This window comes from Lepidochelys kempii, chromosome 14 (assembly GCF_965140265.1).
Source record: "Lepidochelys kempii isolate rLepKem1 chromosome 14, rLepKem1.hap2, whole genome shotgun sequence".
NCBI classification, from domain to species: domain Eukaryota; kingdom Metazoa; phylum Chordata; order Testudines; family Cheloniidae; genus Lepidochelys; species Lepidochelys kempii.
In genome coordinates this window covers 36,324,096-36,348,836 of record NC_133269.1, presented here as the reverse complement: position 1 = coordinate 36,348,836, position 24,741 = coordinate 36,324,096, and the positions used below count along the sequence as shown (strand labels likewise).

Sequence of the window (24,741 nt, the reverse complement as noted above, 5' to 3'; positions counted from 1 at the left end):
ACAAGGTGGGGGGAACAGAGCTGGGAAACTGCTGGGCTTGCTCCTCAGAGCCAAGTGGCTGAGACTGCGAACTGTGAACTCGCTGCATCAGAGCCAGAGAGCGACTAGACGGGGCCAGTGAGTGTCATGTGAAGCTGCCCCTGAAATCTAAAGGACCAAAGAAGGATAGGGGACGTGGGCAGCATTTCCATATTGCTGAGATGCTGAGGTTGGGCACAGGGAAGAAGGGATCCGGGATGTCAACACACTTGGGCAGCCTTGAAGCCAGGCTGACCTCCATCACTGTGGTCAGAGGAGGATGAGGAACCTGACAGCCCACCTGGTCTCCGCCTCCCACTCACCACAGTGTCCTGTGTCGGGATGACAGAGATTTTCTTTGCCCCACTCACCCCACACTGCATGCCTCTTGTTACTAACCCCCTGTGCCCTATGTTCCCCACTTGCATATGGTTCTGATATATTGTGTACAATGTGTGCCTGGTGAGGGATCTTTGGAAAACTCATGGTCTGCTGAATGTTGTGCCATTGAAATGCGTGTGACACCAGTGCACACGGTGAGATTTGCCTGTATGTTTGTTGCTAGGGTGACCATATTCCAGGTGCCCAAAAAGAGCACACTGATGAGGGGAGGCAGCTGTGGTGGGGAATCTGGGGGTAAAATTAGGGGGTATTGCAGGGGGTGCAGTGGGGGTACTCATGAGGTGAGTGTGATGGGTTGGATCACAAAAAAACCCCTTCGGAACTGCCAACTGATATGCCGAGACTACCTTGAAGCCCATTTTCCCTGGCAGCTTGAGACTTCAGAACCCTGCCTGGTTGTGCCAGACACGCTTGACTGCTACAAACACAGCCCCAGGTCTGAACCACATACCTCAAAAGCTGCAGGCTTAAGAAGTGTTCCTGTCTCCAACGCTCAGGTACCCAGCTCCCAATGGGGTCCAAACCCCAAATAAATCCACGTTACCTTGTATAAAGCTTATAAAGGATAAACTCATAAATTGTTTGCCCTCTATAAAACTGTTAGAGATCTGCACAGATGTTCCCCCCCCAGGTATTAATACATGCTCTAGGTTAATTAATAAGTAAAAAGTGATTTTATTAAATACAAAAAGTAGGATTTAAGTGGATTTAAGTAATAACAGACAGAACAAAGTATATTACCAAACAAAATAAAATAAAACAGGCAAGTCTAAGCCTAATACAGTAAGAAAGTGGTTACAGATGAAATCTCACCGTCAGAGATGTTCCAACAAGTTTCTTTTACAGACTAGCCTCCTTCTAGTCTGGGTCCAGCAATCACTCACACCCCCTGTAGTTACTGTCCTTTGTTCCAGTTTCTTTCATGTGTCTTTTGGGGGTGGCGAGGTGATCTCTTGAGCCAGCTGAAGACAAAATGGAGGGGGTCTCCCAGGGGCTTAAATAGACTTTCTCTTGTGGGTGGAGCCCCCCCTCCTCTCTCCTATGCAGAAGCCAGCTGCAAGCTGGAGTTTTGGAGTCACATGGGTAAGTCACATTTCCGTGCATGACTCAGAACTTTACAGGTGGCAGCCATTGCTCACATGCTACCTTGAAAGTCCCCAGGTAGACTTCTTATGTGGATTGGAGTCTTCCAAGGTTCCATTGTCTGTTAAGTTTCAGAGTAGCAGCCGTGTTAGTCTGTATCCGTAAAAAGAAAAGGAGGACTTGTGGCGTCTTAGAGACTAACAAATTTATTAGAGCGTAAGCTTTCATGAGCTACAGCTCACTTCATCAGATGCAACATCTGATGAAGTGAGCTGTAGCTCACGAAAGCTTACGCTCTAATAAATTTGTTAGTCTCTAAGACGCCACAAGTCCTCCTTTTCTTTTTATTGTCTGTTAAGTGTTTCTTGAGTTGGCACTTACCTTACAAATTCCTTTCTTAAGAAGCTGACCAAATGCCTTACTAAGGCTACTTAAAATCAAACAAATACGCAGCCAATATTCATCGCTTCAAATACAAAAATGATACATGCATACAAATAGGATGAATATATTCAGTAGATCATAACCTTTACAGAGGCATGTTACATGGTATACATAGCATAAAACATATTCCAGTTATGTCATATATACATTCATAAGCATATGTCCGTAAAGCGTTATGGGGGTGCAACGTCACAGTGAGGGCAGTGTTAGTTGCTGTCATAGTGGCAGGGCACTGGCAGAAGCCCAGAATGCAGCAACTGCCGTCAGTCAGCACCTAGGTGCGTGGGTGGGCAGGGCCTGGGTGGGCAGGGAGCTGGCAGCAATCGGCTGCAGATGCAAGGGAATGGACCAATCAGCTGTGGGTGCAGGGGAATGAACCAATTGGAAAGCTGACCAATCAGAGCTGTTTCTGAGCTGCAGCCCCTCTGCTCGGCAAAACCCCTGGATATTTGCTGTGATAGGAAAACCGCACTCGGCAGGCTCAAAAGTGAGGCTCTGTCCAGGAAAATCCAGATATATGGTAACCCTATTTGTTACTGAAATATGTCATAGTTCTGGGGAACACCCACGGACTAGCTCCTCAGAGACAACAAAGGACTGACTGTCGATGTTAAAACTATTATCTGGCCGTCCACCAAGAGGAAGAAGGGGGGAAAATGAAATGTTCAGTTCATCTGTAGGACAGTTTGGAGCTCACGTATGCCGGACCTGACAGAGTCTGGTCAGATCTACTGACTGGACACCCAAAGTCTAGTTACTGCGGGCGGGGAGGCATTGGGTCATCACCCTCACCAGCCCCTACTCAGCCGGGGCTGCCTCCTACCTGCATTGGGTGGCAGCAGCTCCCAGCCCCAGCTCCATAGGCAAGTCCCCCTTGACAGGGCGTGGACGGGAGCAGAGCCTCGAGGGAAGAGGCAAGGCAGGGATGGGGCCTCAGGGGAAGAGGTGGGGCAGGTGTGGGACCTTGTGGGAAAAGGCAGGGCAGGGGAGCTTCTGGCACTCCTGCTGGATTACCTAGTTCTTAAAAATTACGAAGTTGGCAACCCAAGTCACTGGCTGAAAGGCTGTGAAAAATATTATCACTTTTCACAGCAGCAGACCTACTTGATAAAAATCAATAAATCACCACGATTTTGATGTCTCTATGGGTAAGGGGACTGTTGGCCCCTTACTGAACCTTAGTGGGGTGTTGGGAGGGGCTTTGGTTGGCCCTCTCCCAATACCAAAAGACAGGAGGAGGGCCAATGAGAAATAAAGACCCTGAGACTCGTCCCCAGGGCCAATGGGGAGAGGCTAACACTGTAAGTCAGCTTCATTGACAGCACAGGCTGGCCAATGAGGGAGTCAGGAGTCCGTCCTCTGTGTGAGCTGGCACTGCCTACCAGAGAAGGGCAGAGCTAAGGGGAGAGTAGCAGCCTGAGCTGGGTTTTCACTGGGTGAAAGCAGCAGGTTTTCACTGGGTCCTCCAAACACACGTGTGCAATTTAGGGGGCTAAGGGCCAGTTGGATTTCCAACCCCCCTCGGTGCCTAACCCCGGTGATTTCACAGGGAGTCAGGCGCCTCCCTTTGGAAATCCCAGCAGGCCCCTCTCTGCATCCTCGGGCACTTCAATCCCGCTGCCACACTGCCCCGAGTCCCTGGCCCTTTCCACGCCTCTGCCCTCGACTGAGGAGGTGCTAGCGCTGGGCAAAAGAAGCTCAAGGCAAGTGTTTTTTCTTTGTCGAATGACAAAATGCATCCCCCGCCCCATTCCCAGTCTGCTGCCTTCACACGCACAGACGGCTGGGCCTTTTCCGGCTCAGACTTGCCAAAATTAATCAACTCACAACCCAGGGCTGAAACGGTTCAGCCCAAAAAGGAGACGTTGGAGGGAGCTGGAAGCCAACAGGAAAGGGCTTGCAGAATGGAGGCGCCCAGGCAGCCAGAACTGCTAGCACCAGCTAATAATCTGTCTGCACTGGTAACAACTGAGAACAACCCGCAGCTCTCGGCAAGCTCGTCATTGCTCCATCTCCATGCACTTTACAAAAAACGGTCAGCTTCATTATCCCCATTGTACAGATGAGGAAACTGAGGCACAGAGAGGGGTTGTGACTGGCCCAGGGTGACCCAGCAGGCCAGGGACAGAGCTGGAATAGAACACAGGCGCGCTTCATCACAGTCCGTCTGCCCAGCCACACCACCCTTTCCGGAGATACCCAAGCATAGGCGTCGGCTCCGTGGGTGCTCCGGGGCTGGAGCACCGACAGGAAAAAACATGGTGGGTGCTCAGCAGCCACCAGCAGCCTTCCCGATCAGCGCCTCCCCTCCCCCGCAATGCTGTCTCGGGCCCGCCACAGTCAGCTGTTCTTTGTCATGCAGGAGGCTCACAGGGGGAGGGGGAGGGGGCGGCACACGAGGGGGAAGGGGGCAGATCAGGGTGGGGAGAAGCAGAGGGGTTGGAGTGGGGGGCGGAGCGGGTGTGGGAAGAGGTGGGGCAGGAAGCGGTGGAGTGGGGGGAGGGCCTGGGGCAGAGTGGGGGTCGAGCATCCCCTGGAGCATTGGAAAGTCGGCACCTCTGTACCTAAGTCCCATTGGTGTGACTGTGCCCCTCCCGCACCCCATGCTAGCTCCTTGCAGGCTCACTCACCCTGCTGCCGCAGGACCCCACTCCCCTGCTGCACCGGGCTCTGCAGGGTGTCCAGACACTTTTGTTTCAGGTACCACCGGACGTACTGAGTCCACGTCTTGCCCGTCTCCCAGCTCTGCTTCTGAGGGAAGGCCGGCTGCTCGGCCGCGACCCACGTCCCCGTCTGGTCGTCAAAGCTGATGAAGTCCCTCCCATCGTAGGCGTACTGGAACCTCGGGTCCATGAGGGCCTGGCCGCTCAGAGCGCAGCCCACGTCAACCTGCTCGGTGTGAAACCCTGGAGGCGGGGGAGGGAGAGAGCTCAGACCGGGCATTGAGATCTGGGAAACGTGTCCATAGGGTGGGGTGAGGTCAGAGGGGCGCTCGGCTGGAGCAGTGACACCAGTGCTTTGCCATCTCTGACCGGTGCTGACCGAGCGACCAGTTCCAGAGGACGCTGAGAAGCAGGAGGGTTCAGAGCAGAACCATGACCAGGGCCCTCCTCGTTCCCCATTGATTTCCAGGCTCAGCAGCTCACAGGGTCTGGCCCAGCTCAGAGACTCTCAGCCTGGGGAACAGTGTCCCACAAGGGAAGGGCTGGGAGCCCCATTGCTGGAACCTTTCCAAACACACTGGAGACGGCTCTGGAGAAGCCCCTGCCCGGTCGGAGAGTGAGGGGCTCTTGGGGACTGTTTGCAAATGAAATCCCTCTTTGGAGATATTCTCTCCCCATTTCTGCCTCTCCCCAGACAGAGAGGGGAAGCCACCGAGGAACCCGAATGCCACTCACTTGCTCTCAGTGATGGGATAATGGATGGCGGATGTTCAGGGTCAGCAGACGTCCCTTGCCCTCCTCCTCACTCTCCAAGCCCAAGGCAGGCTGGAGAGGGTGGTGACCTCAGGAGTTACCCTGCCCAGCCAGCAGGCAGGGTGATGACACGAGGGCGATCGACTGGCTGTGAAAACAAGAGTCTGTCTGATTGCCAAGGGACAGAGAAACTCAGCCAGCAGCAAGGGGGTGCAGAACACGGCCCTAGGGCTGAGGTGACAGTGCCTCCGGGATCCTGACATCCCAGCACTTTACACACCTTCCTGGAGCCTCCCAAACCCACTGGGCTGTAGCGATGGGACCCCAACCCTACTGATGGCAAACGGGCCTCAGCTACCATCTCAGGGTCACACTGAGTGTCAGAGCCATGGATGGACCCCTTCACTAACCACTGCTGCACACTCCCTCCCACAGCTGGCAATTGCAACCAGGCCCTAATGTCCGGTCCCCCTGCCTTTGAGAGGGAGTGTCACTCCTGCTTCCATTGCTGCCTCTTGATCTGTGGGACTTTGGGCAAGTTGCTCCCACTCTCTATGGCTCTCTGGGACTCACATCCCTGAATGGGCTTTAAAAAAGACAATGGTTAAAGTTTGGCCCCAACTAGTTCTTGTTTCTCGAGACTAGCCATTTTAGCAAAGTTTAGAATTATTGACGTTCAACACCTGGAAACATCCCTTTCTCCTTCGCAGACGACCTTAACATCCCTTATCTCACCCAGGCTCCCTGCTGCCTGGACTTAGAGAATTGACCCTGTTCCCATTGGACCTAACCAAGGTGTCACACAGCAAAGTGGTGAAAGAGCCAGAAAGAGAAGACAACAGTCCTGACTCCTGTTCTAACTAACAGACAACAACCCCCCCACCCGGAGGCAGGGATAGAACCCAGGAAATCAGGTGTGAACATTTTCATGGAAACCATTTTCTGTCTGAAAATCCATTCAGATGAAACCACTTTATTTCTTGAAATCATAGCAAGTAGGATGAAAATTCTTTGCAAAAATATTTGTTCAAAAACAAGAGCATCTCCTGTTCATCACAGTGCACTAAACTGTCTCATCGTACACAAAGGGGAGACACTATGATCTAGTAAATTAGATGAGATGCTTCAGTCTGAGCTAAGTCATTGCTGCTCTTAACAATTTCAAAAGAATAAAATACAAATCCATTACTCCTTGTTCTGTCATCAGCTACCACTGAGAACAGTCTAGATCCATCCTCTTTGGAACCCCCTTTCAGGTATCAAATCCCCCCTCATTCTTCTCTTCCGTAGACTAAACAATCCCAGTTCCCTCAGCCTCTCCTCATAACTCATGTGTTCCAGTCCCCTAATCATTTTTGTTGCCCTCCGCTGGACGTTTTCCAATTTTTCCACATCCTTCTTGTAGTGTGGGGCCCAAAACTGGACACAGTACTCCAGATGAGGCCTCATCAATGTCGAATAGAGGGGAACGATCACGTCCCTCGATCTGCTGGCAATGCCCCTACTTATACATCCCAAAATGCAATTGGCCTTCATGGCAACAAGGGCAGACTGTTGACTCATATCCAGATTCTCGTCCACTGTCACCCCTAGGTCCTTTTCTGCAGAACTGCTGCCGAGCCATTCGGTCCCTAGTCTGTAGCGGTGCATGGGATTCTTCCGTCCTAAGTGCAGGACTCTGCACTTGTCCTTGTTGAACCTCATCAGATTTCTTTTGTCCCAATCCTCTAATTTGTCTAGGCCCCTCTGTATCCTATCCCTACCCTCCAGCGTATCTACCTCTCCTCCCAGTTTAGTGTCATCTGCAAACTTGCTGAGGGTGCAATCCACACCATCCTCCAGATCATTTATGAAGATATTGAACAAAACTGGACCCAGGGCCGACCCTTGGGGCACTCTACTTGATACCGGCTGACAACTAGACATGGAGCCATTGATCACTACCCACTGAGCCCGACAATCTAGCCAACTTTCTATCCACCTTATAGTGCATTCATCCAGCCCATACTTCTTTAACTTGCTGGCAAGAATACTGTGGGAGACCGTGTCAAAAGCTTTGCTCAAGTCAAGGAACAACACGTCCACCGCTTTCCCCTCATCCACAGAGCCAGTTATCTCGTCATAGAAGGCAATTAGATTAGTCAGGCATGACTTGCCCTTGGTGAATCCATGCTGACTGTTCCTGATCACTTTCCTCTCCTCTAAGTGCTTCAAAATTGATTCCTTGAGGACCTGCTCCATGATTTTTCCAGGGACTGAGGTGAGGCTGACTGGCCTGTAGTTCCCAGGATCCTCCTTCTTCCCTTTATTAAAGATGGGCACTACATTAGCCTTTTTCCAGTCATCCGGGACTTCCCCCGATCGCCACGAGTTTTCAAAGATAATGGCCAATCGCTCTGCAATCACATCCGCCAAATCCTTTAGCACTCTCGGATGCAGCGCATCCGGACCCATGGACTTGTACTCGTCCAGTTTTTCTAAATAGTCCCGAACCACTTCTTTCTCCACAGAGGGCTGGTCACCTCCTCCCCATGCTGTGCTGCCCAGTGCAGTAGTCTGGGAGCTGACCTTGTTCGTGAAGACAGAGGCAAAAAAAGCATTGAGTACATTAGCTTTTTCCACATCCTCTGTCACTAGGTTGCCTCCCTCATTCAGTAAGGGGCCCACACTTTCCTTGACTTTCTTCTTGTTGCTAACATACCTGAAGAAACCCTTCTTGTTACTCTTAACGTCTCTTGCTAGCTGCAACTCCAGGTGTGATTTGGCCTTCCTGATTTCACTCCTGCATCCCCGAGCAATATTTTTATACTCATCCCTGGTCATTTGTCCAATCTTCCACTTCTTGTAAGCTTCTTTTTTGTGTTCAAGATCAGCAAGGATTTCACTGTTAAGCCAAGCTGGTCACCTGTCATATTTACTATTCTTTCTACACATCGGGATGGTTTGTCCCTGTGACCTCAATAAAGATTCTGTAAAATACAGCCAGCTCTCCTGGACTCCTTTCCCCCTCATGTTATTCTCCCAGGGGATCCTGCCCATCAGTTCCCTGAGGGAGTCAAACTCTGCTTTTCTGAAGTCCAGGGTCTGTATTCTGCTGCTCTCCTTTCTTCCCTGTGTCACGATCCTGAACTCAACCATCTCATGGTCACTGCCTCCCAGATTCCCATCCACTTTTGCTTCCTGGTTTGTGAGCAGCAGGTCAAGAAGAGCTCTGCCCCTAGTTGGTTCCTCCAGCACTTGCACCAGGAAATTGTCCCCCACATTTTCCAAAAACTTCCTGGATTGTCTGTGCACTGCTGTATTGCTCTCCCAGCAGATATCAGGGTGATTGAAGTCTCCCATGAGAACCAGGGCCTGCGATCTAGTAACTTCCGTGAGTTGCCAGAAGAAAGCCTCGTCCACTTCATCCCCCTGGTCCGGTGGTCTACAGCAGACTCCCACCACGACATCACCCTTGTTGCTTACACTTCTAAACTTAATCCAGAGACACTTAGGTTTTTCTGCAGTTTCATACTTGAGCTCTGAGCAGTCATACTGCTCCCTTACATACAGTGCTACTCCCCCACCTTTTCTGCCCTGCCTGTCCTTCCTGAACAGTTTATATCCATCCATGACAGTACTCCAGTCATGTGAGTTATCCCACCAAGTCTCTGTTATTCCAATCACATCATAATTCCTTGACCGTGCCAGGACTTCCAGTTCTCCCTGCTTGTTTCCCAGGCTTCTTGCATTTGTGTATAGGCCCTTGAGATAACTCAATGATCGTCCCTCTTTCTCAGTATGAGGCAGGAGCCCTGCCTCTCGCGCACTCCTGCTTCCTCCCGGTATCCCACTTCCCCACTTACCTCAGGGCTTTGGTCTCCTTCCCCTGGTGAACCTAGTTTAAAGCCTTCCTCACTAGGTTAGCCAGCCTGCTGGCAAAGATGCTCTTCCCTCTCTTCATTAGGTGGACCCCGTCTCTGCCTAGCACTCCTCCTTCTTGGAACACCATCCCATGGTCAAAGAATCCAAAGCCTTCTCTCCGACACCACCTGCGTAGCCATTCGTTGACTTCCACGATTCGACAGTCTCTACCGAGGCCTTTTCCTTCCACGGGGAGGATGGACAAGAAGACCACTTGCGCCTCAAACTCCTTTATCCTTCTTCCCAGAGCCACGTAGTCCGCAGTGATCCGCTCAAGGTCATTCTTGGCAGTATCATTGGTGCCCACGTGGACAAAGTAATTAAAAAATAAAGGAAATTGCTCTTGATGTTCTATTTTTGGGGGGGAGGTATAGCTCAGTGGTTTGAGCATTGACCTGCTATACTCAGGGTTATGAGTTCAATCCTTGAGGGGGCCATTTGGGATCTGGGGCAAAAATTGGGGATTGGTCCTGCTTTGAGCAGGGGGTTGGACTAGATGACCACCTGAGGTCTTTTCCAACCCTGATATTCTATGACACCATCCGAGCCCATCCTGGCTAATAGCCATTGATAGACTTTTCTCCCTATACTTATCTAGTTCTTTTCTGAACCCAATTATAGCCTTGACCTTTACAGCATCCTCTGGCAAAGAGTTGCACAGGTTGACTGTGCGTTGTGTGAAGAAACACTTCCTTTTGATTGTTTTAAACCTGCTGCCTAGTAATTTCATTGGGTGACCCCTAGTTCTTGTGTTACCAGAAGGAATAAATAACACTTCCTTATTTACTTTCTCCATGCCAGTCATGATTTTATAGACCTTTATCATATCCCCCCTTAGCTGTCTCTTTTCCAAGCTGAAAAGTCCCAGTCTTATTAATCGCTCCGCATATGGAAGACATTCCATACCCCTAATCACTTTTTTTGCCCAATTTTTGTTGCTTTTTTCTGTACGTTTTCCAATTCAAATAAATATTTTTTGCTAAGGGGTGACCAGATCTGCATGCAGTGTAGTTACTGGAAAGGATTCCATGGCTGTCTCACTGAAGGAGGTGCAAAGGAGTAGCTAGAGATGTGGGCAAAGAACTTCAGCCACAGGTCTTTAGCTGTTGCTGTCTATGTGGCTCGTGTGCTGGATATGTCTAGTAACATGGAGAAGGAATTGGTACTTTGCACTGGAGCGGGTCAGGAACCAGAATGTCCTTTTTGTGAGAAATTCCATTTTTATTTTTTCTACTGAATCAGAATGAAAAAAAAACCATCCTGCAATGGTAAACAAAAATTAATAATTTGGGGTGAATTGAAATGTTTCATTTCAGTAAAATTGTAGAGTTCTATTCTGATTTTGACTTTTTCATTGTACATTAGAATCAATAATGTAATGTAAAATACACTTTGAGACAAAGTTGTTTCAAACTGAAAAACCAAAGGGAACTATCACGAAGTCACCAGGCGATGCTCTGGAACTGCTCCCTACGAAGCCAGTCCGGACTCTGAGGGAGCCTCCTCTCTGGGAGCAGACTGTCTCCAGGGCAAGCGGCTCACACAGCTTCCACCTTCCTGGGTCTGACCGTGGAGCATTCAGCCTCCCATACCACACCGTGCGCTTCCCACAGCGAGTCCACACAGGCAGGGCTCCTGCACCCCAATTCCACAGTCACACGTGACTCTCAGCCAGCCAGTAAAACAGAAGGTTTATTAGACAACAGGAAAATGGTCTAAAACAGAGCTTGTAGTTACAGAGACGAGGACCCCTCAGCCAGGTCCCTCTTCGGGGAACAGAGAGGCCAGAGCCCCATCTGGCCCTCCCTCCATTTCCCCATGGGGGCAGGGAGGCCAGAGCCCCAACTGGCCCTCCCTCCATTTCCCCAACCAGCTCTAAACTGAAACTCTCTCCAGCAGTCTCCCCCAGCCTCTCCCGCCCCCTCCCCCCATGGCTCCTCCTCCAGCCTTTGTCTCTTTCCCAGGCCAGGAGGTCACCTGATCTCTTTGTTCTCTAACACCTTCAGTTGGCACCTTTGCAGAGGAGGGTCCCAGGCCATCAGTTGCCGGGAGACAGGGTGTCGGCCATTTTCTGTGCAGACCCCTGCACACACCTGCCCTCTAGGGCTCTGGAACAATCATACACCTTTTCCCCACCACCTAGATACTTAAGAACTTCATAGGGGAAACTGAGGCACCCACACAGTATTCAGAGAAAACATTAAGAACATTCCCACTTTGTCACAGGAACATTTTAACTTTGTGACCCAAGGTGCCTGGGGCAGCCCACGGTGAAAATGCCACGGTCAGGGCAGGTTGCAAAAGGAGAGCAGATTCTTCCATAACTGGTGGTTAACACTGAAATTAGACTCACCAACCAGTCACAAACTGTGCTCCTGATCCCCCATACTGGTTAGCAAGAAGCTGAAAAAAAAGAAATCACACAGCCCCCTTTGTTGCATTCCAGTTCTCTATCTCCCAATCAGCACCTAGGTCCACTACAGTGTGAAGTTATTTGAAACTCTGCTCACATATACAAAACGTTCTTCTGATCCCCACCAGCCACATTAACAAGTCAGTATTAATTTGGATCTTCCCCATAAGACCACACTGCCAGCCAATCCTTTAGTGTCTAAAACTAAAGGTTTATTATAAAAGAAAAGGCAAGCACAAGGAGAGACTTGTTAAATGGTAAAGCAATCACCAATCAGATACACACATAAGACTTCAAAGTCCATATAGCAGGTTCTTAGCAGTATTGAGTTTGCTGGCTTGAGAATCCCTGTGGAACATGTCCAAAGCTTGGATGGGTCATTCAGTCCTTTGTTCAATGCTTCAGTTTGTAGAGAAGTTGCTCCAGAGGTAGGAAGCAGGATTATTAAAGACAAAATTGAGATGATGCAGCTGTTTTTTATATTCTTTTTGTCATGTGTCTTGTACTTCCTTTGTCCCAAACACAAGTTTCACAGCACATGGCATGAAAAAGCCTTAGGTCTTGTCTACACTTGCACGTTTGAGTGCATTAAATCAGCCCTAGGCACCCTAACTTCTCAGGGGTCCACACTGGCAAGGCACGTAGAGCGCCCGGACTCCGTGGCTGGAGCGCTCCTGATAATCCACCGCCACGAGAAGCATAGAGCTTGCTGCACCCGGGCTGGAGCGCCGTGGTACCAGTGGGGATGTCCTGCTCTATTAATGCGCTCTGATCGGCCTCCAGGATGCGTCCCACAATGCCTCTTCTAGACACTCTGGTCATCAGCTTGAATTCTACTGCCCTGCCCTCAGGTGACCAACCGTCAGACCCACCCTTTAAATTCTCTGGGAATTTTGAAAGTCCCCTTCCTGTTTGCTCAGCGACACGTGGAGTGCTCTCAGCACATCTTTCCAGGTGACCATGTCTCCACGCGCCAGGCGATCACCAGCATGGAGTAACGCCGAGGTGCTGAATCTCATCAGCGTTTGGGGAGAGGAGGCTGTCCAGTCTCAGCTGTGCTCCAGCCGTAGGAATTACGATACCTTCAGGCAGATATCAAGGGTCATGGCCCCTTTCCATCATGGTAGTCGATGCTAGCCATGGTACTGAGGACTACTCCACCAACTTAATGTGCTTAGTGGGGACACACACAATCGACTGTATAAAATCTCTTCTGAAAAATCGACTTCTATAAAATCAACCTAATTTTGTAGTGTAGACATACCCTCACTCTCTGACTCTCGGAATGCCTATCCAGCTCTTGCCCTCATAGTTTTTGCTGACAGATACTGGTCATTTTCCTTGTTCAAAGAAGAAGCAAATCTGATGTGAAAGGAAAATCAGTAAGGACTATTTTGGCAAATTATCATTTGTCTTTTGAAGTCCCCAAGAAATCTGAACTACATCCTGTCAAACTAATTTAATATCAAAATACATGACAGAGCAGCCTTCACCAAAAAGAGAAAAACCCCATAGTCCAGGGTGGGATAAAAAAACACCTTCCCGTTCATGAAATGAAATCCTAAAAAATCCTAAAACTGAAAATCTTGGGAACAAATGCTCAGCAGGCTAAAGCTGCTTTACTCCGCACCGCAGTGTTATTTGGCTGGGTTATTGACAAAAGTTTTAGCATCATCCTCATAAAAGAAAGAGGGGAAAAAAGACAACCAAAAACTTCCTATATACAAATGATCTGGATTTGGCTGGAAAAACTCCAGATGCCACTTTACCAATAGATGGAGGCTGAGATTGAAGCTCAAACTGTGCTTTGGGGTTCACTTGAATTCCCCCTTCAGGAATTTGACATTTTCTTCTCCAGCCCTCAGAGGCATGCTTGAGGATCAAAGAAATCAAAGCCTGATTCCTAAGCATGGTGGGAAAAGAACACTGTGGTAAATGACACACACGAAGGTGGAGGGGTAGAAAGGGAAAAGGATAAACTCTCCACGGCTTGGGCAGAGGCTGCTCTGTGAGAGAAGACATGTGAGGTCAATGGGGGCAGGAGGGAATCCCCCAGACTCAGCCCGTCCCCATCATATAACACAGAAATTAAAACACCACATTATTTTACTAGCCATGCTCCAGCTTTTTTTAGAATCTATTGAATTCTGATGTATAAGGGAGAAACAGCAAAAAAAGAAAACTTAAATACTTTTCAGCATAACCTGGAGCAGTGTGAGGATGTCTGGGAATGAGACAATCTCACTCCAAAGGGGGTACTTTTAGTGACTCAAACAATCACTTTGCTAATAGGGGATTGGAATAAACTGCTCAGGGTCAATCTACACTAGAAAAAGGGGTGGAGGAACAAAGGAGACACACTAGCTAATCCCAAACACTTTTCCTGCCCTAGACAGACACTCGGAGGCTGATATCATCACTCCCCATTTATTCCCTCTCTGGAAGGCACAGATTTGTCTCAGGTCACCCCACAAGCTGCTGGCAGAGCTGGGAACAGAGCTTAGGTCTCCTGAGTCCCAGGACAGTGCTCTATCCACTAGGCAATGCTGCTTCCCTCTCAGAGGCTGATGCTGCTGTAGCAGAGGTGGGAAACCCAGGTTTCCAACAAAAGGCCCTGTGGGAATCAGTCTCTGCTAACCCAGGGGCTGGTGGAAGATGGGGGGGTGGGGACAGGTTTCTAGAGTGAATATGGGGCCTTGCCCAAGTGTCCTTTCCCGCATCTCCATGGCAGGGGGATCCTGGCTGGGAGGGGAAGGGAGAGGGGGGAACTTCAGCCGCAGAGGAGCGGCTGGAGGAGTTTCTCTCTCTCTTTTCCCCCACCTGTGGCCCATTAGCTCAGCAGTCAGGGCTGCAGCAGGGAGGAGGGGCTGATTGGGGCTTCTCCTCCTCTGCATCAGCCAAGCATCAGCTGGTCAGTGACCTTCTGGCTCTGCCTGGTCTAAGCAAACTGAAGCTTTTCCCACAGTCAACACATTTGTAGGGTTTCTCTTCATTGTGACTTGTCTGCTGGACTGTGGTTTCCTTCAGCTCCTGACATCCTCCTCCATGTTCAGTGGATTTATTCATTTTCTTCCCAGGATGGTTTCCCAGCTGCATCTCTGATCCGTCTCGATCTTCCCAGGCATTTCCCTGCTCCAAGCACTGGGAAAAATTCTCTTCAGCTCTTCTCAAAAACCTCTCCTGCGGTTCCACTTTCCCAGGACCTTCCTGCTGCTGAGTCTCCTCCTTGTTCTCACTCACTGTCCTCTCACCTGCTGGGAGAGAGAGAACCCAGACAGGAGTCACTGCCTGTGCCGGGGAGAAGGGACCGAAAGGGGAATAGCAAAGAGGGAAAACACAACACAGTGACTGCTGGGGAGATGGAGACGTTGGATTCTGCCTCCACATCCCAACCAAACACTCCCAGGGAAGGAAAGTCAGGGAGGAAATTCCCGACAGCTAACAGGATGGGTAGGAAGCCGTGACTGATATTTGCCTTGGTGCTACAACACCTGCTGACTGCAGCCCTGACCTGGGTGAGATGGGGCAGAACTGGGGGCTCTCGCTCACGGCACGTTTTGGGAGTCCCAGCTTTTTCCTTCACTCGCCAGAGGGTTCTGTCTCAGTTTCCCTGACTCCTCACCTGTGCGGGTGCCTCTCGGGCTCCCACTTTCCCCAGAGGCCTGGAGATCTGGGACCCACGGCTCTTCCCCTCGTTCCAGCCAAGCGATCAGGTCAGGTTTGGGAATGGGTTATCCTGCATAGGGAGTAAAATCAGGCAAGCTCAGGGCACATGGAGTCTTGGTAAAATATCTGTCACAAGGAACATTCCCTGAGTTTAACCTGACCCTACATGGGACTGTGGTAACTCAGACCCCTTGGGAGCAGAAGAGATCTGGGTGTCTGGGGGGATCTTTTTACCCTCTCACTAGGAGGTCTCAGGGTAGATGCGCTCTGGGGGACTTGCTGACACACACACAGCTCAGGTGTTAAACTCCTGCCTATTTCCAAGCCTGCAGAACCTAGAGCCCTCCCCACAGATGGAGCAAGGTGAATGGTGTGTGAAGAAGAAATAATACAGACAGGGCAATACCCTACTTCTGGCCCCTGGACAGCTGGAGAGATGGGGATGAGTTAGTCTGTCCATTTCTGACTCCCGTGTTCCCTTGAATGGGGTATGGCGATGCAAGTCTCTCTCACACTGGCATAGGCGCCGACTTCCCCTCTTTTTCATGGGTGCTTGATCCCCCCTCTGTCCCTGGCCCTGCCCCCACTCCACCCATTCATGAGGCCCTGCCCCTTCCCCATCTCTTCCCACCCCTTCCTCACCCCCATTTCAACCCCTTTCCCAAAGTCCCCACCCCAACTCCTCCCCCTTCCTGCCCATATTCTAATTCCTTCCCCAAATCCCTGCCCCAGCCCTGCATCTTCCCCTGAGTGTGCCACATTCCTACTCCTCTCCCCCTCCCTGAGCATGCAAATAGCTGTTTGGCAGCGGCCGAGTGGGAAACGCTGGGAGATAGGCGCAGGAGTGTGGACGCATGTGCTCAGGGGGAAGAAGAAAAGGTAGGGCAGGGGAGCACCCACGGAGTCGGCACTGATGCACACTGGAGTTGTGGACTATGCGACCCTCATCCTCCAATCTAACTGACCAGGGAAGAACCTGACCAGATTCAGACACGCAGACCCCACGGCTTCCATTAGTGAGGCCACAGGAATCCCTTACCCAGCGAGGTCACCATCACATAGTTCTCCTGCATGACGTCCCAATAGAGGGCTCTCTGAGCGGGGTCCAGCAGAGCCCCCTGCCCCCGGGTGAAATACACAGCCACCTCCTCAAAGGTCACCGGCATCTGAAACATCAGTTCCCGCATTCAGCACCTGCTGCCCCAGCCGCAAATCCACTAGTGACGGGGGAGGAGGCCCAGAGGAGCAGAATCCCACCCCCACTTAGAGCAGCCAGGAGGCTTCAGGGGATGGGAGAAGGTGAGAGCTCCTTGTCCCCCCAGCAGACGGAGCAGGGCAGGGTCTTCTCATTTCCCACACACCTGCCAACCACAGGCTGAGACGGGAAGCAGAGCTCTGAGGCAGGGACAGGAATCCCGACAGCTTCCCTTCGTACTTCACAGCAGCCTCTGGCCAGTGGGGTCAGGCTGCAGCACTGGGAGTCTGGTCACTTTTTCCAGCCCTGCCCGGGGGGGGGGGGGGGGGGATGGTTTCCCATTTCAGAAATGGGGGGAATGTTCCCCTTTCCCCACACCCGCCAATGGGCCTGTTCAGAAAATCAGGATCCAAGTTGAACGTGCCCCAGCAGGTTTGTCAAACTTGTCCCCTCCCTGCCTCCCCCTGAGTGTTTCCTGCCCCTCCCCCTCTACAGCAAATCCCCCCTGCAGCTCCCTGAAAATCCCCTACCTGAGCTGGCTCCATCACAGCCATTTCCCTTCCCTGTCCCCTGGAAGACGGGAGGATCTGGAGCGAAACGTGGACGTGATTCCTCAGCCTGTCAAGGTGAGAGGGGCAACGGGGGAGGTTTCAGAAGGGGCTTGAATCCATTTCACACCCCAGTTCCCCCCAGGCTCCCTCCCTGCAGACAGACACTCTGGGCTCTGCTACACTAGGAAAACCCTCAGTCACTTTATTACAACACATACCCGGCCCCTCCCACCAGCACTGAACCTCCGGAGACACTTAACGCCCCCCCACCCACCCCCAGGACAGAGTCTCTGAGACAAATGCTAGAGAAGAGCAGAATAAAATGAGCCACTTTGGGGGATTTCCCCTGATATCAGCCCTGAGGGCAGCGCGTCCCCCCAGCAGCACAGGGATTCGGCCGGGGCAGGATCTGGATTTTCCTCTGTCAGCTCCTCCCCTTGTTCCCAGGAGAGTCAGGCTGCCCAGGGGGATGCAGGGAATGGATCCAGGCGGGTCTGGGAACTTCCCTCCCGACTTCTTGCTCCTGCTGCCGCTTTCACTTTCATTCCCCTTCCTGTCTCCTTCCCTCTCCCCTCTGCCTGGTAGAACTGGGGACTGTCCCGTTCCCATGGGCATTCACTTTCCAGTGTGAGCCTGGCTGTGTCACTGAGGGCAGCAGCTCTGGGATCCGCAGGTATGGGGGGAGCCCCCTCCCCATCTGGTACAAACTCACCAGCAGGTCCCTGAAAGGGGCCCGTTGTGCAGAGTCACCTTCCTGCCCGGCCCCAGCCCTTTCCCCCAGGGTCTCTCCCAGTCACCTGCAGGCTCTGGCTCAGGGGCTGGTGCCAGCAGAGCCCGGGGCTACCCTAGGAGCTGGTTCCAACCACCGGAGAAAGTTGTCAGTCCGTCCCATCCCCCGTCTCGGACACAGAGGGGGGTTAATGAAGGTCTCTCCTTGGCACAGACCCCGCTGGGGAAGCAGCTGCTGCTCAGTCTGGGCCCCAGATCACACTGCAGGAGGCAGCATCAACCCAATATCATGGGTAAGGCTCCCTTAGAGTCATGGATATTTTTGGTAAAACTCAGGGACAGGTCACATGCTGTAAACAAAACTTCATGGCTCGTGACCTGTCCATGACTTGTACTGTACAGCTCACTAACTCTTGGGGGTGCTGCAGGTGCTCGTGGGCGGGAGTGGCCCGGGGGGCACCGCGGGTGCTGGGAATTAGTGGCGGGGGGGGCTCCGCGGGTGCTCAGGGAGATGGTCTAGGGGGCGCTGTGGGTGCTCGGGTGGGAGCAGCCCAGGATCCCCGCTGGTGCTGGAGGGCGGGGTTGACAGGGCTCGCAGGCTTCCTACCCGGCTTCTCAGAAGCGGCGACATCTCCCTCCCTAAGCTTCTAGCTTCCATGACCTCCATGACAAACTCGCAGCCTTAATCATGAGCAGAAGGAAATAGACACCAGCCTTCTCTGCCTTAGCAGTAACCAATCCCCCAACCCCCCTTCTGAGGGCAATTCAGCAGCTGCGGATTTCATTGGCCCACCTGGACTCACACCAGAACAGAACCAGGTTGAACCAATATGCTCAACTGACCTGGAACCAGACTCAAACCAGTATTCTACTCTTCTACAGTGAATTTGAATTGAACTTGGAAAAAAAATGGCTACCTGTTGAAATGAAGTTTCAGCAGTTTTTCAGCTCAATATTTGACAAAATAAAATAAAACCTACTCTGATCTCACTCATGATAAAACAAGACAACAAAACAACACCCAGGCATGTGATCGCTACCGGAACAGCCTGTCCCAGTAGGAGAAGAGAAGGGGGCAGCCCACAGGAGCAGGGAGGGGGGAGAGAAGTGGGGCTCCCTGCCCCAAAAGTTAACATTAACTCTTCAAGCCCAAGGGAAAAGGCTGCTCAATTCTTCTTCCCCTTAGACAGGCCTCCTCTCACCCATCCCCACCCATTGGGACAGCTCCTCCCTCCAACTGCCCCACCTGAGGCAGGCCCCAGGCCCCAAATTCAGTTCCCCACTGAAGCAAGCCACAGGGCTCACTCCCAACCCCCTCCCCCTTCTGCCACTGAACCCGAACCAAACCCCAATTCCACTCCTTGTGGCTTGCAGTGACTCTGGTTGGACACCGAATCCTGAGCAGAAATCAGACCAGCCCCTGTTCAGTGCTGTCAACCCAGGAGACAGACCCCTCAAATAAGAAGATTGTTTTTAAACACAAACATGAAATTGGGAGCGGGATGTGTGTGGCGATTCTGGGTGGACATTTGCCTGGTAAATTCTCAGCCCTCCTAGGTAAATCTTCTGCCCGCCCCCTATCTCTGGGTGATCAGCTTTTCTAAAGGCAAAAGTGGGACACATGCAGGAGCCCCGCCCCTCCTCTCCCTGAGGCCACGCCCCCTGCTCCACCTCTTTCCTCTGAGGCCCTGTCTCCTGGCCAGGCCAGAAGTCCAGCTGTAATAACACCTGCCCAGGGAGCCTGGGCTACTGCAGGGAGCCCCAGACCCTCCACCTGCCCTTGGCAGGGGGCTGGAGTGCCGATTAGGGTGACCAGGTGTCTGATTTTGGACTGGAACACCCACTTGAAAAGGGATCTTGGAGGCTCTAGTCAGCACCGCTAACCGGGCCGTAGACTGGTACTGCGCAGCAGGGCTGGCTGGCTGGCTCCCTGCTAGCCTCCGCGACATGCGGCTCAGGGGAAGCATCTTGTATGTCTGGCTCCTAGGCTTAGGGGCGGCCAGGGGGTTCTGCGTGCTGCCCTCACCTCCCGCCCGCAGACGCAGGCAAGGGACGAACTAGCCCCACTCACAAGCACTCAGCAGGCGGCTGTTGAGGGGTCACGGCACACACTTCTGCCTCCGCTGCCGGGCATCTTCTCCTCATGTGGCTGGACTCCAGTTGCGGCACGTGCCCTGCAGCGACCCCGCAGTCTGTCGTCCCATCGCCGGCACCAGGAGTTCGAGGTATAGATCTTCGTCTCTGAGTGCTGGGAATGGGGCTGCTGGAGGGAAGGGCAGGAGAATGAGACCCGGGCTGGCCTGGGCGGGGCGGGAGGGAAGAGACCTGAGCTGTAAGGGGCAGTTGGACGGCCAGCCGAGCCAGGTGACTTCTCAGGAGCAGGGGTTCCCTCCTCCCCCTGCTTCACTGCCATATGCAGCCACCATTGCTCCTGTCCCCCAGAGCCCCCAGCTGCTCGGACTGGGAGCATCCTCCTGTCTGCTCTGTGGGGTCGGGGGAGGCTGATGAGGTGTTCCCCTCCCATGTACCCCATTTCCACTAAGTTGAGTTGACGGGACGGGGGAATCTGTGTGTGCTGCTGCCATGGGTGGCGAGTTCTATGGGCCCGGCTCCGGCACTGTGTGAGGCCGGGTCTCTCCCTTGGCCCCACCTTCTGCCTCCGGGAGTCCCACCCGCACGTCCCCCAGGCCATTTAAAACAGCCCGGACGGCCACTCACCACCGGCAGTGCAGGGGAGCCGAGTGGCTTCCTGCCTGGTCCCTCCACATGGCTGTCGGCCCCTCCCTGCAGCCCCTGGGTGGGGTGGGTCAGGTCAAGCACCCCTGTGGCTAATGGGAAGCTGCAGGGGCAGTGCCTAGAGGTAGCAGCGCATGGAGACCCGCGGCCCGCCCTGCCTAGGAGCCCCAGGTAAGCGCTGCACCCCCCACCCCATCCCAGAGCCTGCACCCTGACTCCTTTCCCACACAACCCCTCCTGCCCCCAAAACTCCCTCCCAGAGCCTGCACCGCTCATCCCCTCCTACACTCCCACCTCCTGCCACAGTCTGCACAAAGCACCAAAACTCCATCCCAGAGCCTGCACCCCAGACTCCCTCCCCCACCCAACTCCCTCCCAGGGCTCAACCTCTTACCCGTCCTGCACCCCAATCCTCTGCCCCAGCCCAGAGCCTGCACCCAGACCTCCTCCCCCCACCCAAACTCCCTCCCAGAGTCTTAGGCAGGTGGGAAGGTGGGCAGGCTCTGGGCACCGTCAAAATTTCTACAAACCTGCCGCCCCCGGCTGCTGCCTTTCTGGATCCAGCTGCTTGTGTCTGAACAAGCCTTCAGGTGCCTGACCGACCCTGGGTGCTTTCTTAAAGAGAGTGCGATGAGACGAGACCGGCATCAGGAGCTCCTGCTCTCCTGCCCTCTCCTTACACAGCCCAGGCAGGGAACGTGACCTGCATGCAGGGAGCCCCAACCTCCCTCCCCCTGCTCACAGCCCCCTAGGGGGGCGCGGGGCAAAGGAGCATCAGTGCAGTGGGGGAGCGAGCAGCAATGCCAGCTGCTCCATCCCTGCATCCAGGTCAGTTTCCCCATGTGGGTGCAGGAAGGGGATGCAGAGCTTAGGGGCACAGGAGGGGGGTAGGAGTTGGGGTGAAGGGGGCACAATGTAGAGGTTAGCGTGCAGGAGGGGGCAGGGGTTAGGGACAAAGGGGGCTCAGTGCAGGGGGTGGGGTGAAGCGAGGCCTCGGGAAGAGGTGGGGCGGGGCCTCAACGAAAATTGCGGGGGCAGGGGCGGGACAAAGGTGTTCAGTTCTCTGGACTTAGCAAGCTGGCAACCCCAGTGCCCCTAGCATCCCCCGGCCCATCTGCCGGCCCCCCAGGGCAGGCGGACAGTCTGGGACTCCCCACTGCAGACGGGGCAGCTCTTGTTATGGCCTGGATCTAGCTTCTGGCTGGCCAGGGGGCAGGGAAGAGGAGGAGCAGGGGGCGGGGGCTCTAGGCCATGGGGGGGGTCCCACCTCAATCCCACCCACGGGGAACAGGCTGGCGCTGCCCCGGAGCCTCGGGCAGGCGCAGAGCCCCGGCCCAGGGAATCCGGGACAAATGGTGTCCGGGAGTCCTTCAGCCCAGGACCGGGACTTGAACTCTGCACTTCAGGACTGTCCTGCCCAGTTCGGGAGGGACGGTCACCCTGCCCATCCCCCACTGCTGGTTTGACCATTTGTAGGGGAACAAATCCCCGCTGGGCAGGGCAGCCCCCTCACCCTCCCTTACCCCACGGGGCAGGGGAGCTGCTTTGCATCTCCCCACCCCTCCGCCGTCTCCCTGCCCCCAGGCCCTCCCTTCACCGGGCAGCTCTTTACACAGCCTCCCCTCCCCACACACCCCCCTTTCCCTCCCAGAGCCCCCCCCCCCCACACACACACACACACGTCTTCCCTCCATTCCAGCCTCGCTCCCGTCAGCCCCATAATCCCCGCTCTGTCCCCCGATCACCCTGCATCGCCCCAGCCCCCCTTCAGTGCAGCCACCGCCCCTGCCCCCGCCGCATCCTGCTCCCGCATCGCCCTCCTGCCCCCCCGTTATCCGCACCCCCCGCCATTTTCAGCCCCTTCTCGGCTCCCCCCCTCTGAACCCAGGTGTCACTGTCCCAGCCCCAGCCCGGCCCGGCTGTCCCGCCCCGCACACGCCGGGGGCTGCGGCAGCTTTCCCGGGCCCGGGGCAGGGAATCGCAGCCGGCTCCGCGGGGAGCAGCCCGGGGGGGGCGGGTCTCTCTTACCTTCCCTCCGAGCGGGGCCGGGCCGGGAAGGGACCCTGGCCGGGCTGGGGGCTCTGCCCTGGGAGAGGCTCCCGGGGAGCAGCGGGCAGGGCCCGGCTGGAGGTTCCCCTCTCCCGGCTGCAGCCCGGGCTCCCGGCACCAGGTCAGGGCTTTTGGACGCACAATCACCGCAGCGGCTGCGATTCACTTCTTGCTACCTGGACTGACCCCAGCGATCCTCCCACCTAGGTGCTCCTGGGTCCTAGCGATAAACCCACCGCGCTGCAGCCCCCCTGCCCCAGACCCTGCCCCCTGGGGCCCCACCTCCCTTGGGCACGGGCAGCTTCTCTCAGCCCTATGTAGGTGTCCTGCCGAGAAGCCGCAGGGTCACTGGGGGCACAGAAAAGAGACCTGCAGATCCCGGGGAGGGGGAAGAAGGGGAGTTTCTAGAGAGATGGGGTTGTTCCAGAGAATCCGGGGTGATGGGGAGTCAGGGATGCACAGGTAACAGACTGGCACAGTGAGCAGTTGGTCAGAGCTGGTCTCTTGTCTCCACACCAGGCTCACTGGCTACCAGCCCTGGGCTGGAGCTACCAGCTCTGCTCCCCTCGCTCGGGTCATGGAGCTGTCTGTGTTTTGTCTCTGGGTTCTTCCTGGGGATCCCCTCTACCCCTCTCCCAGCTGGCTCCCCCATGTGGGCATAGACTCCAGCTCCCCGTCAGACACCTAGATGTCAACAGTAAAGCTCCTGTTGCTCTGGGTCAGGGACTAGTGCTTTGCCCATTCAGGATTGTCCCCTATTTCCCCCTCATCGTTTTCAATTGTCACCAAAATCATCCGCCTTCTCCTGATGGCCGCCCAGACAATCCCCTGAAATGCTGGAATTGACCAGATGCAGCCATCGAAACAGACCAGTGCCACGGAGTTAAGTGCAGGGCCTCACTTTGCAAGGCCAAAAACAGATCAAGATATTAGATAGCACTCTTAGGTTATAGAGTAGCAGCCATGTTAGTCTGTATTCTCAAAAAGAAAAGGAGGACTTGTGACACCTTAGAGACTAACCAATTTATTTGAGCATAAGCTTTCGTGAGCTACAGCTCACTTCATCACTCTTAGGTTATGGCTACTGATGCAGCTGCACCACTGTAAGCTCTCTAGTGTAGAGGTTCGCACTACAATTTTTTGGTAGCCTCAGAGCACTTTGAGTAACAGTTAATGTGATAGATGCCAAAATGTGCCAGCAATGCCCCTCTGCCATGTACATTGGCCAGATCGGACAGTCTCTACGCAAAGGAATAAATGGACACAAATCTGACATCAGGAATCATAACATTCAAAAACCAGTAGGAGAACACTTCAGTCTCTCTGGTCACTCAATAACAGACCTAAAAGTGGCAATTCTTCAACAAAAAAAACTCCAAAATCAGACTCCAACGTGAAGCTGCAGAACTGGAATGAATTTGCAAACTGGATACCATCAGGTTAGGCCTGAATAGAGACGGGGAGTGGTTGGGTCATTACAAAACCTAAACTTAACTTCACCAATACTAACTTCTCCTGACTGTTGCTCACACCTTCTTGTCAACTGTCTGTAACGGCCCACTTTCTTACCACTTCAAAAGTTATTTTTCCTCTCTTGGTATCCTGCTGTTAACTGATTTATGTCATTAGCCTGACCTCACACTTGTAAAGCAACCCCCCATCCTTTCATATATTTATACCTGCTCCTGTATTTTCACTCCATGCATCCGATTAAGTGGGTTCTAGCCCACGAAAGCTTATGCCGAAATAAATTTTAGTCTCTAAGGTGCCACAAGGACCCCTCGTTGTTTTTGCTGATACAGACTAACACGGCTGTTACTCTGAAACCTGTCACAAATAAGGTGCTTTGCATGTTCTTGTCTTTTGTTAATTGCTGTTTCTTTTGCTTTTTTAGTTGCTTTTTATTTAAAAGATTTGCTAGCTAGTAAGTCTGCTTCTGTGAAAAGTGAGGTTCGTACTTTTTGTTAATATCACGTTTCATAGCAGCAGACTTGCTAGCGAGTTGGGAGGCAGCGAAAAGTGATTAACAAACATACAAATACCACTTTGCACAGCAGACTTACACAGACCCAGCAAACCGGGGACAAATTAAGCCCTGGATGGGAAGTGGGTAGGGCAGCAGCAGGGGCCAGCGGC

General features: G+C 53.3%; 2 protein-coding genes across 2 annotated transcripts in view; both read right to left on the bottom strand.

Moving 5' to 3' along the window:
• Positions 1-24,741, bottom strand: part of LOC140898396 (uncharacterized) — a 317,402-nt gene that overhangs the window by 282,376 nt on the left and 10,285 nt on the right. The window lies entirely within an intron of this gene.
• On the bottom strand, positions 11,208-22,771 carry LOC140898415 (zinc finger protein 547-like). Its single transcript, XM_073312228.1, has 6 exons — positions 22,585-22,771; positions 19,892-20,083; positions 17,071-17,158; positions 16,385-16,511; positions 15,302-15,415; positions 11,208-14,933 (listed from the first exon to the last, which is right to left on the bottom strand). The coding sequence occupies exons 2-5, from the start codon at positions 19,963-19,965 to the stop codon at positions 15,411-15,413; spliced, it is 294 nt and encodes a 97-aa protein (XP_073168329.1). The 5' UTR covers positions 19,966-20,083; positions 22,585-22,771; the 3' UTR covers positions 11,208-14,933; positions 15,302-15,410.

Coding starts and splice junctions, on each gene's coding strand:
- LOC140898415 (XM_073312228.1), bottom strand. CDS start 19,965: ATGAGGAGAAGATGCCCGGCAGCGGAGGCAGAAGTGTGTGCCGTGACC. Junction 17,159..19,891: donor CAGCCGCCTGCTGAGTGCTT/GTGAGTGGGGCT, acceptor TCACCTTGACAG/GCTGAGGAATCACGTCCACG. Junction 16,512..17,070: donor CTGTGATGGAGCCAGCTCAG/GTAGGGGATTTT, acceptor CTGATGTTTCAG/ATGCCGGTGACCTTTGAGGA.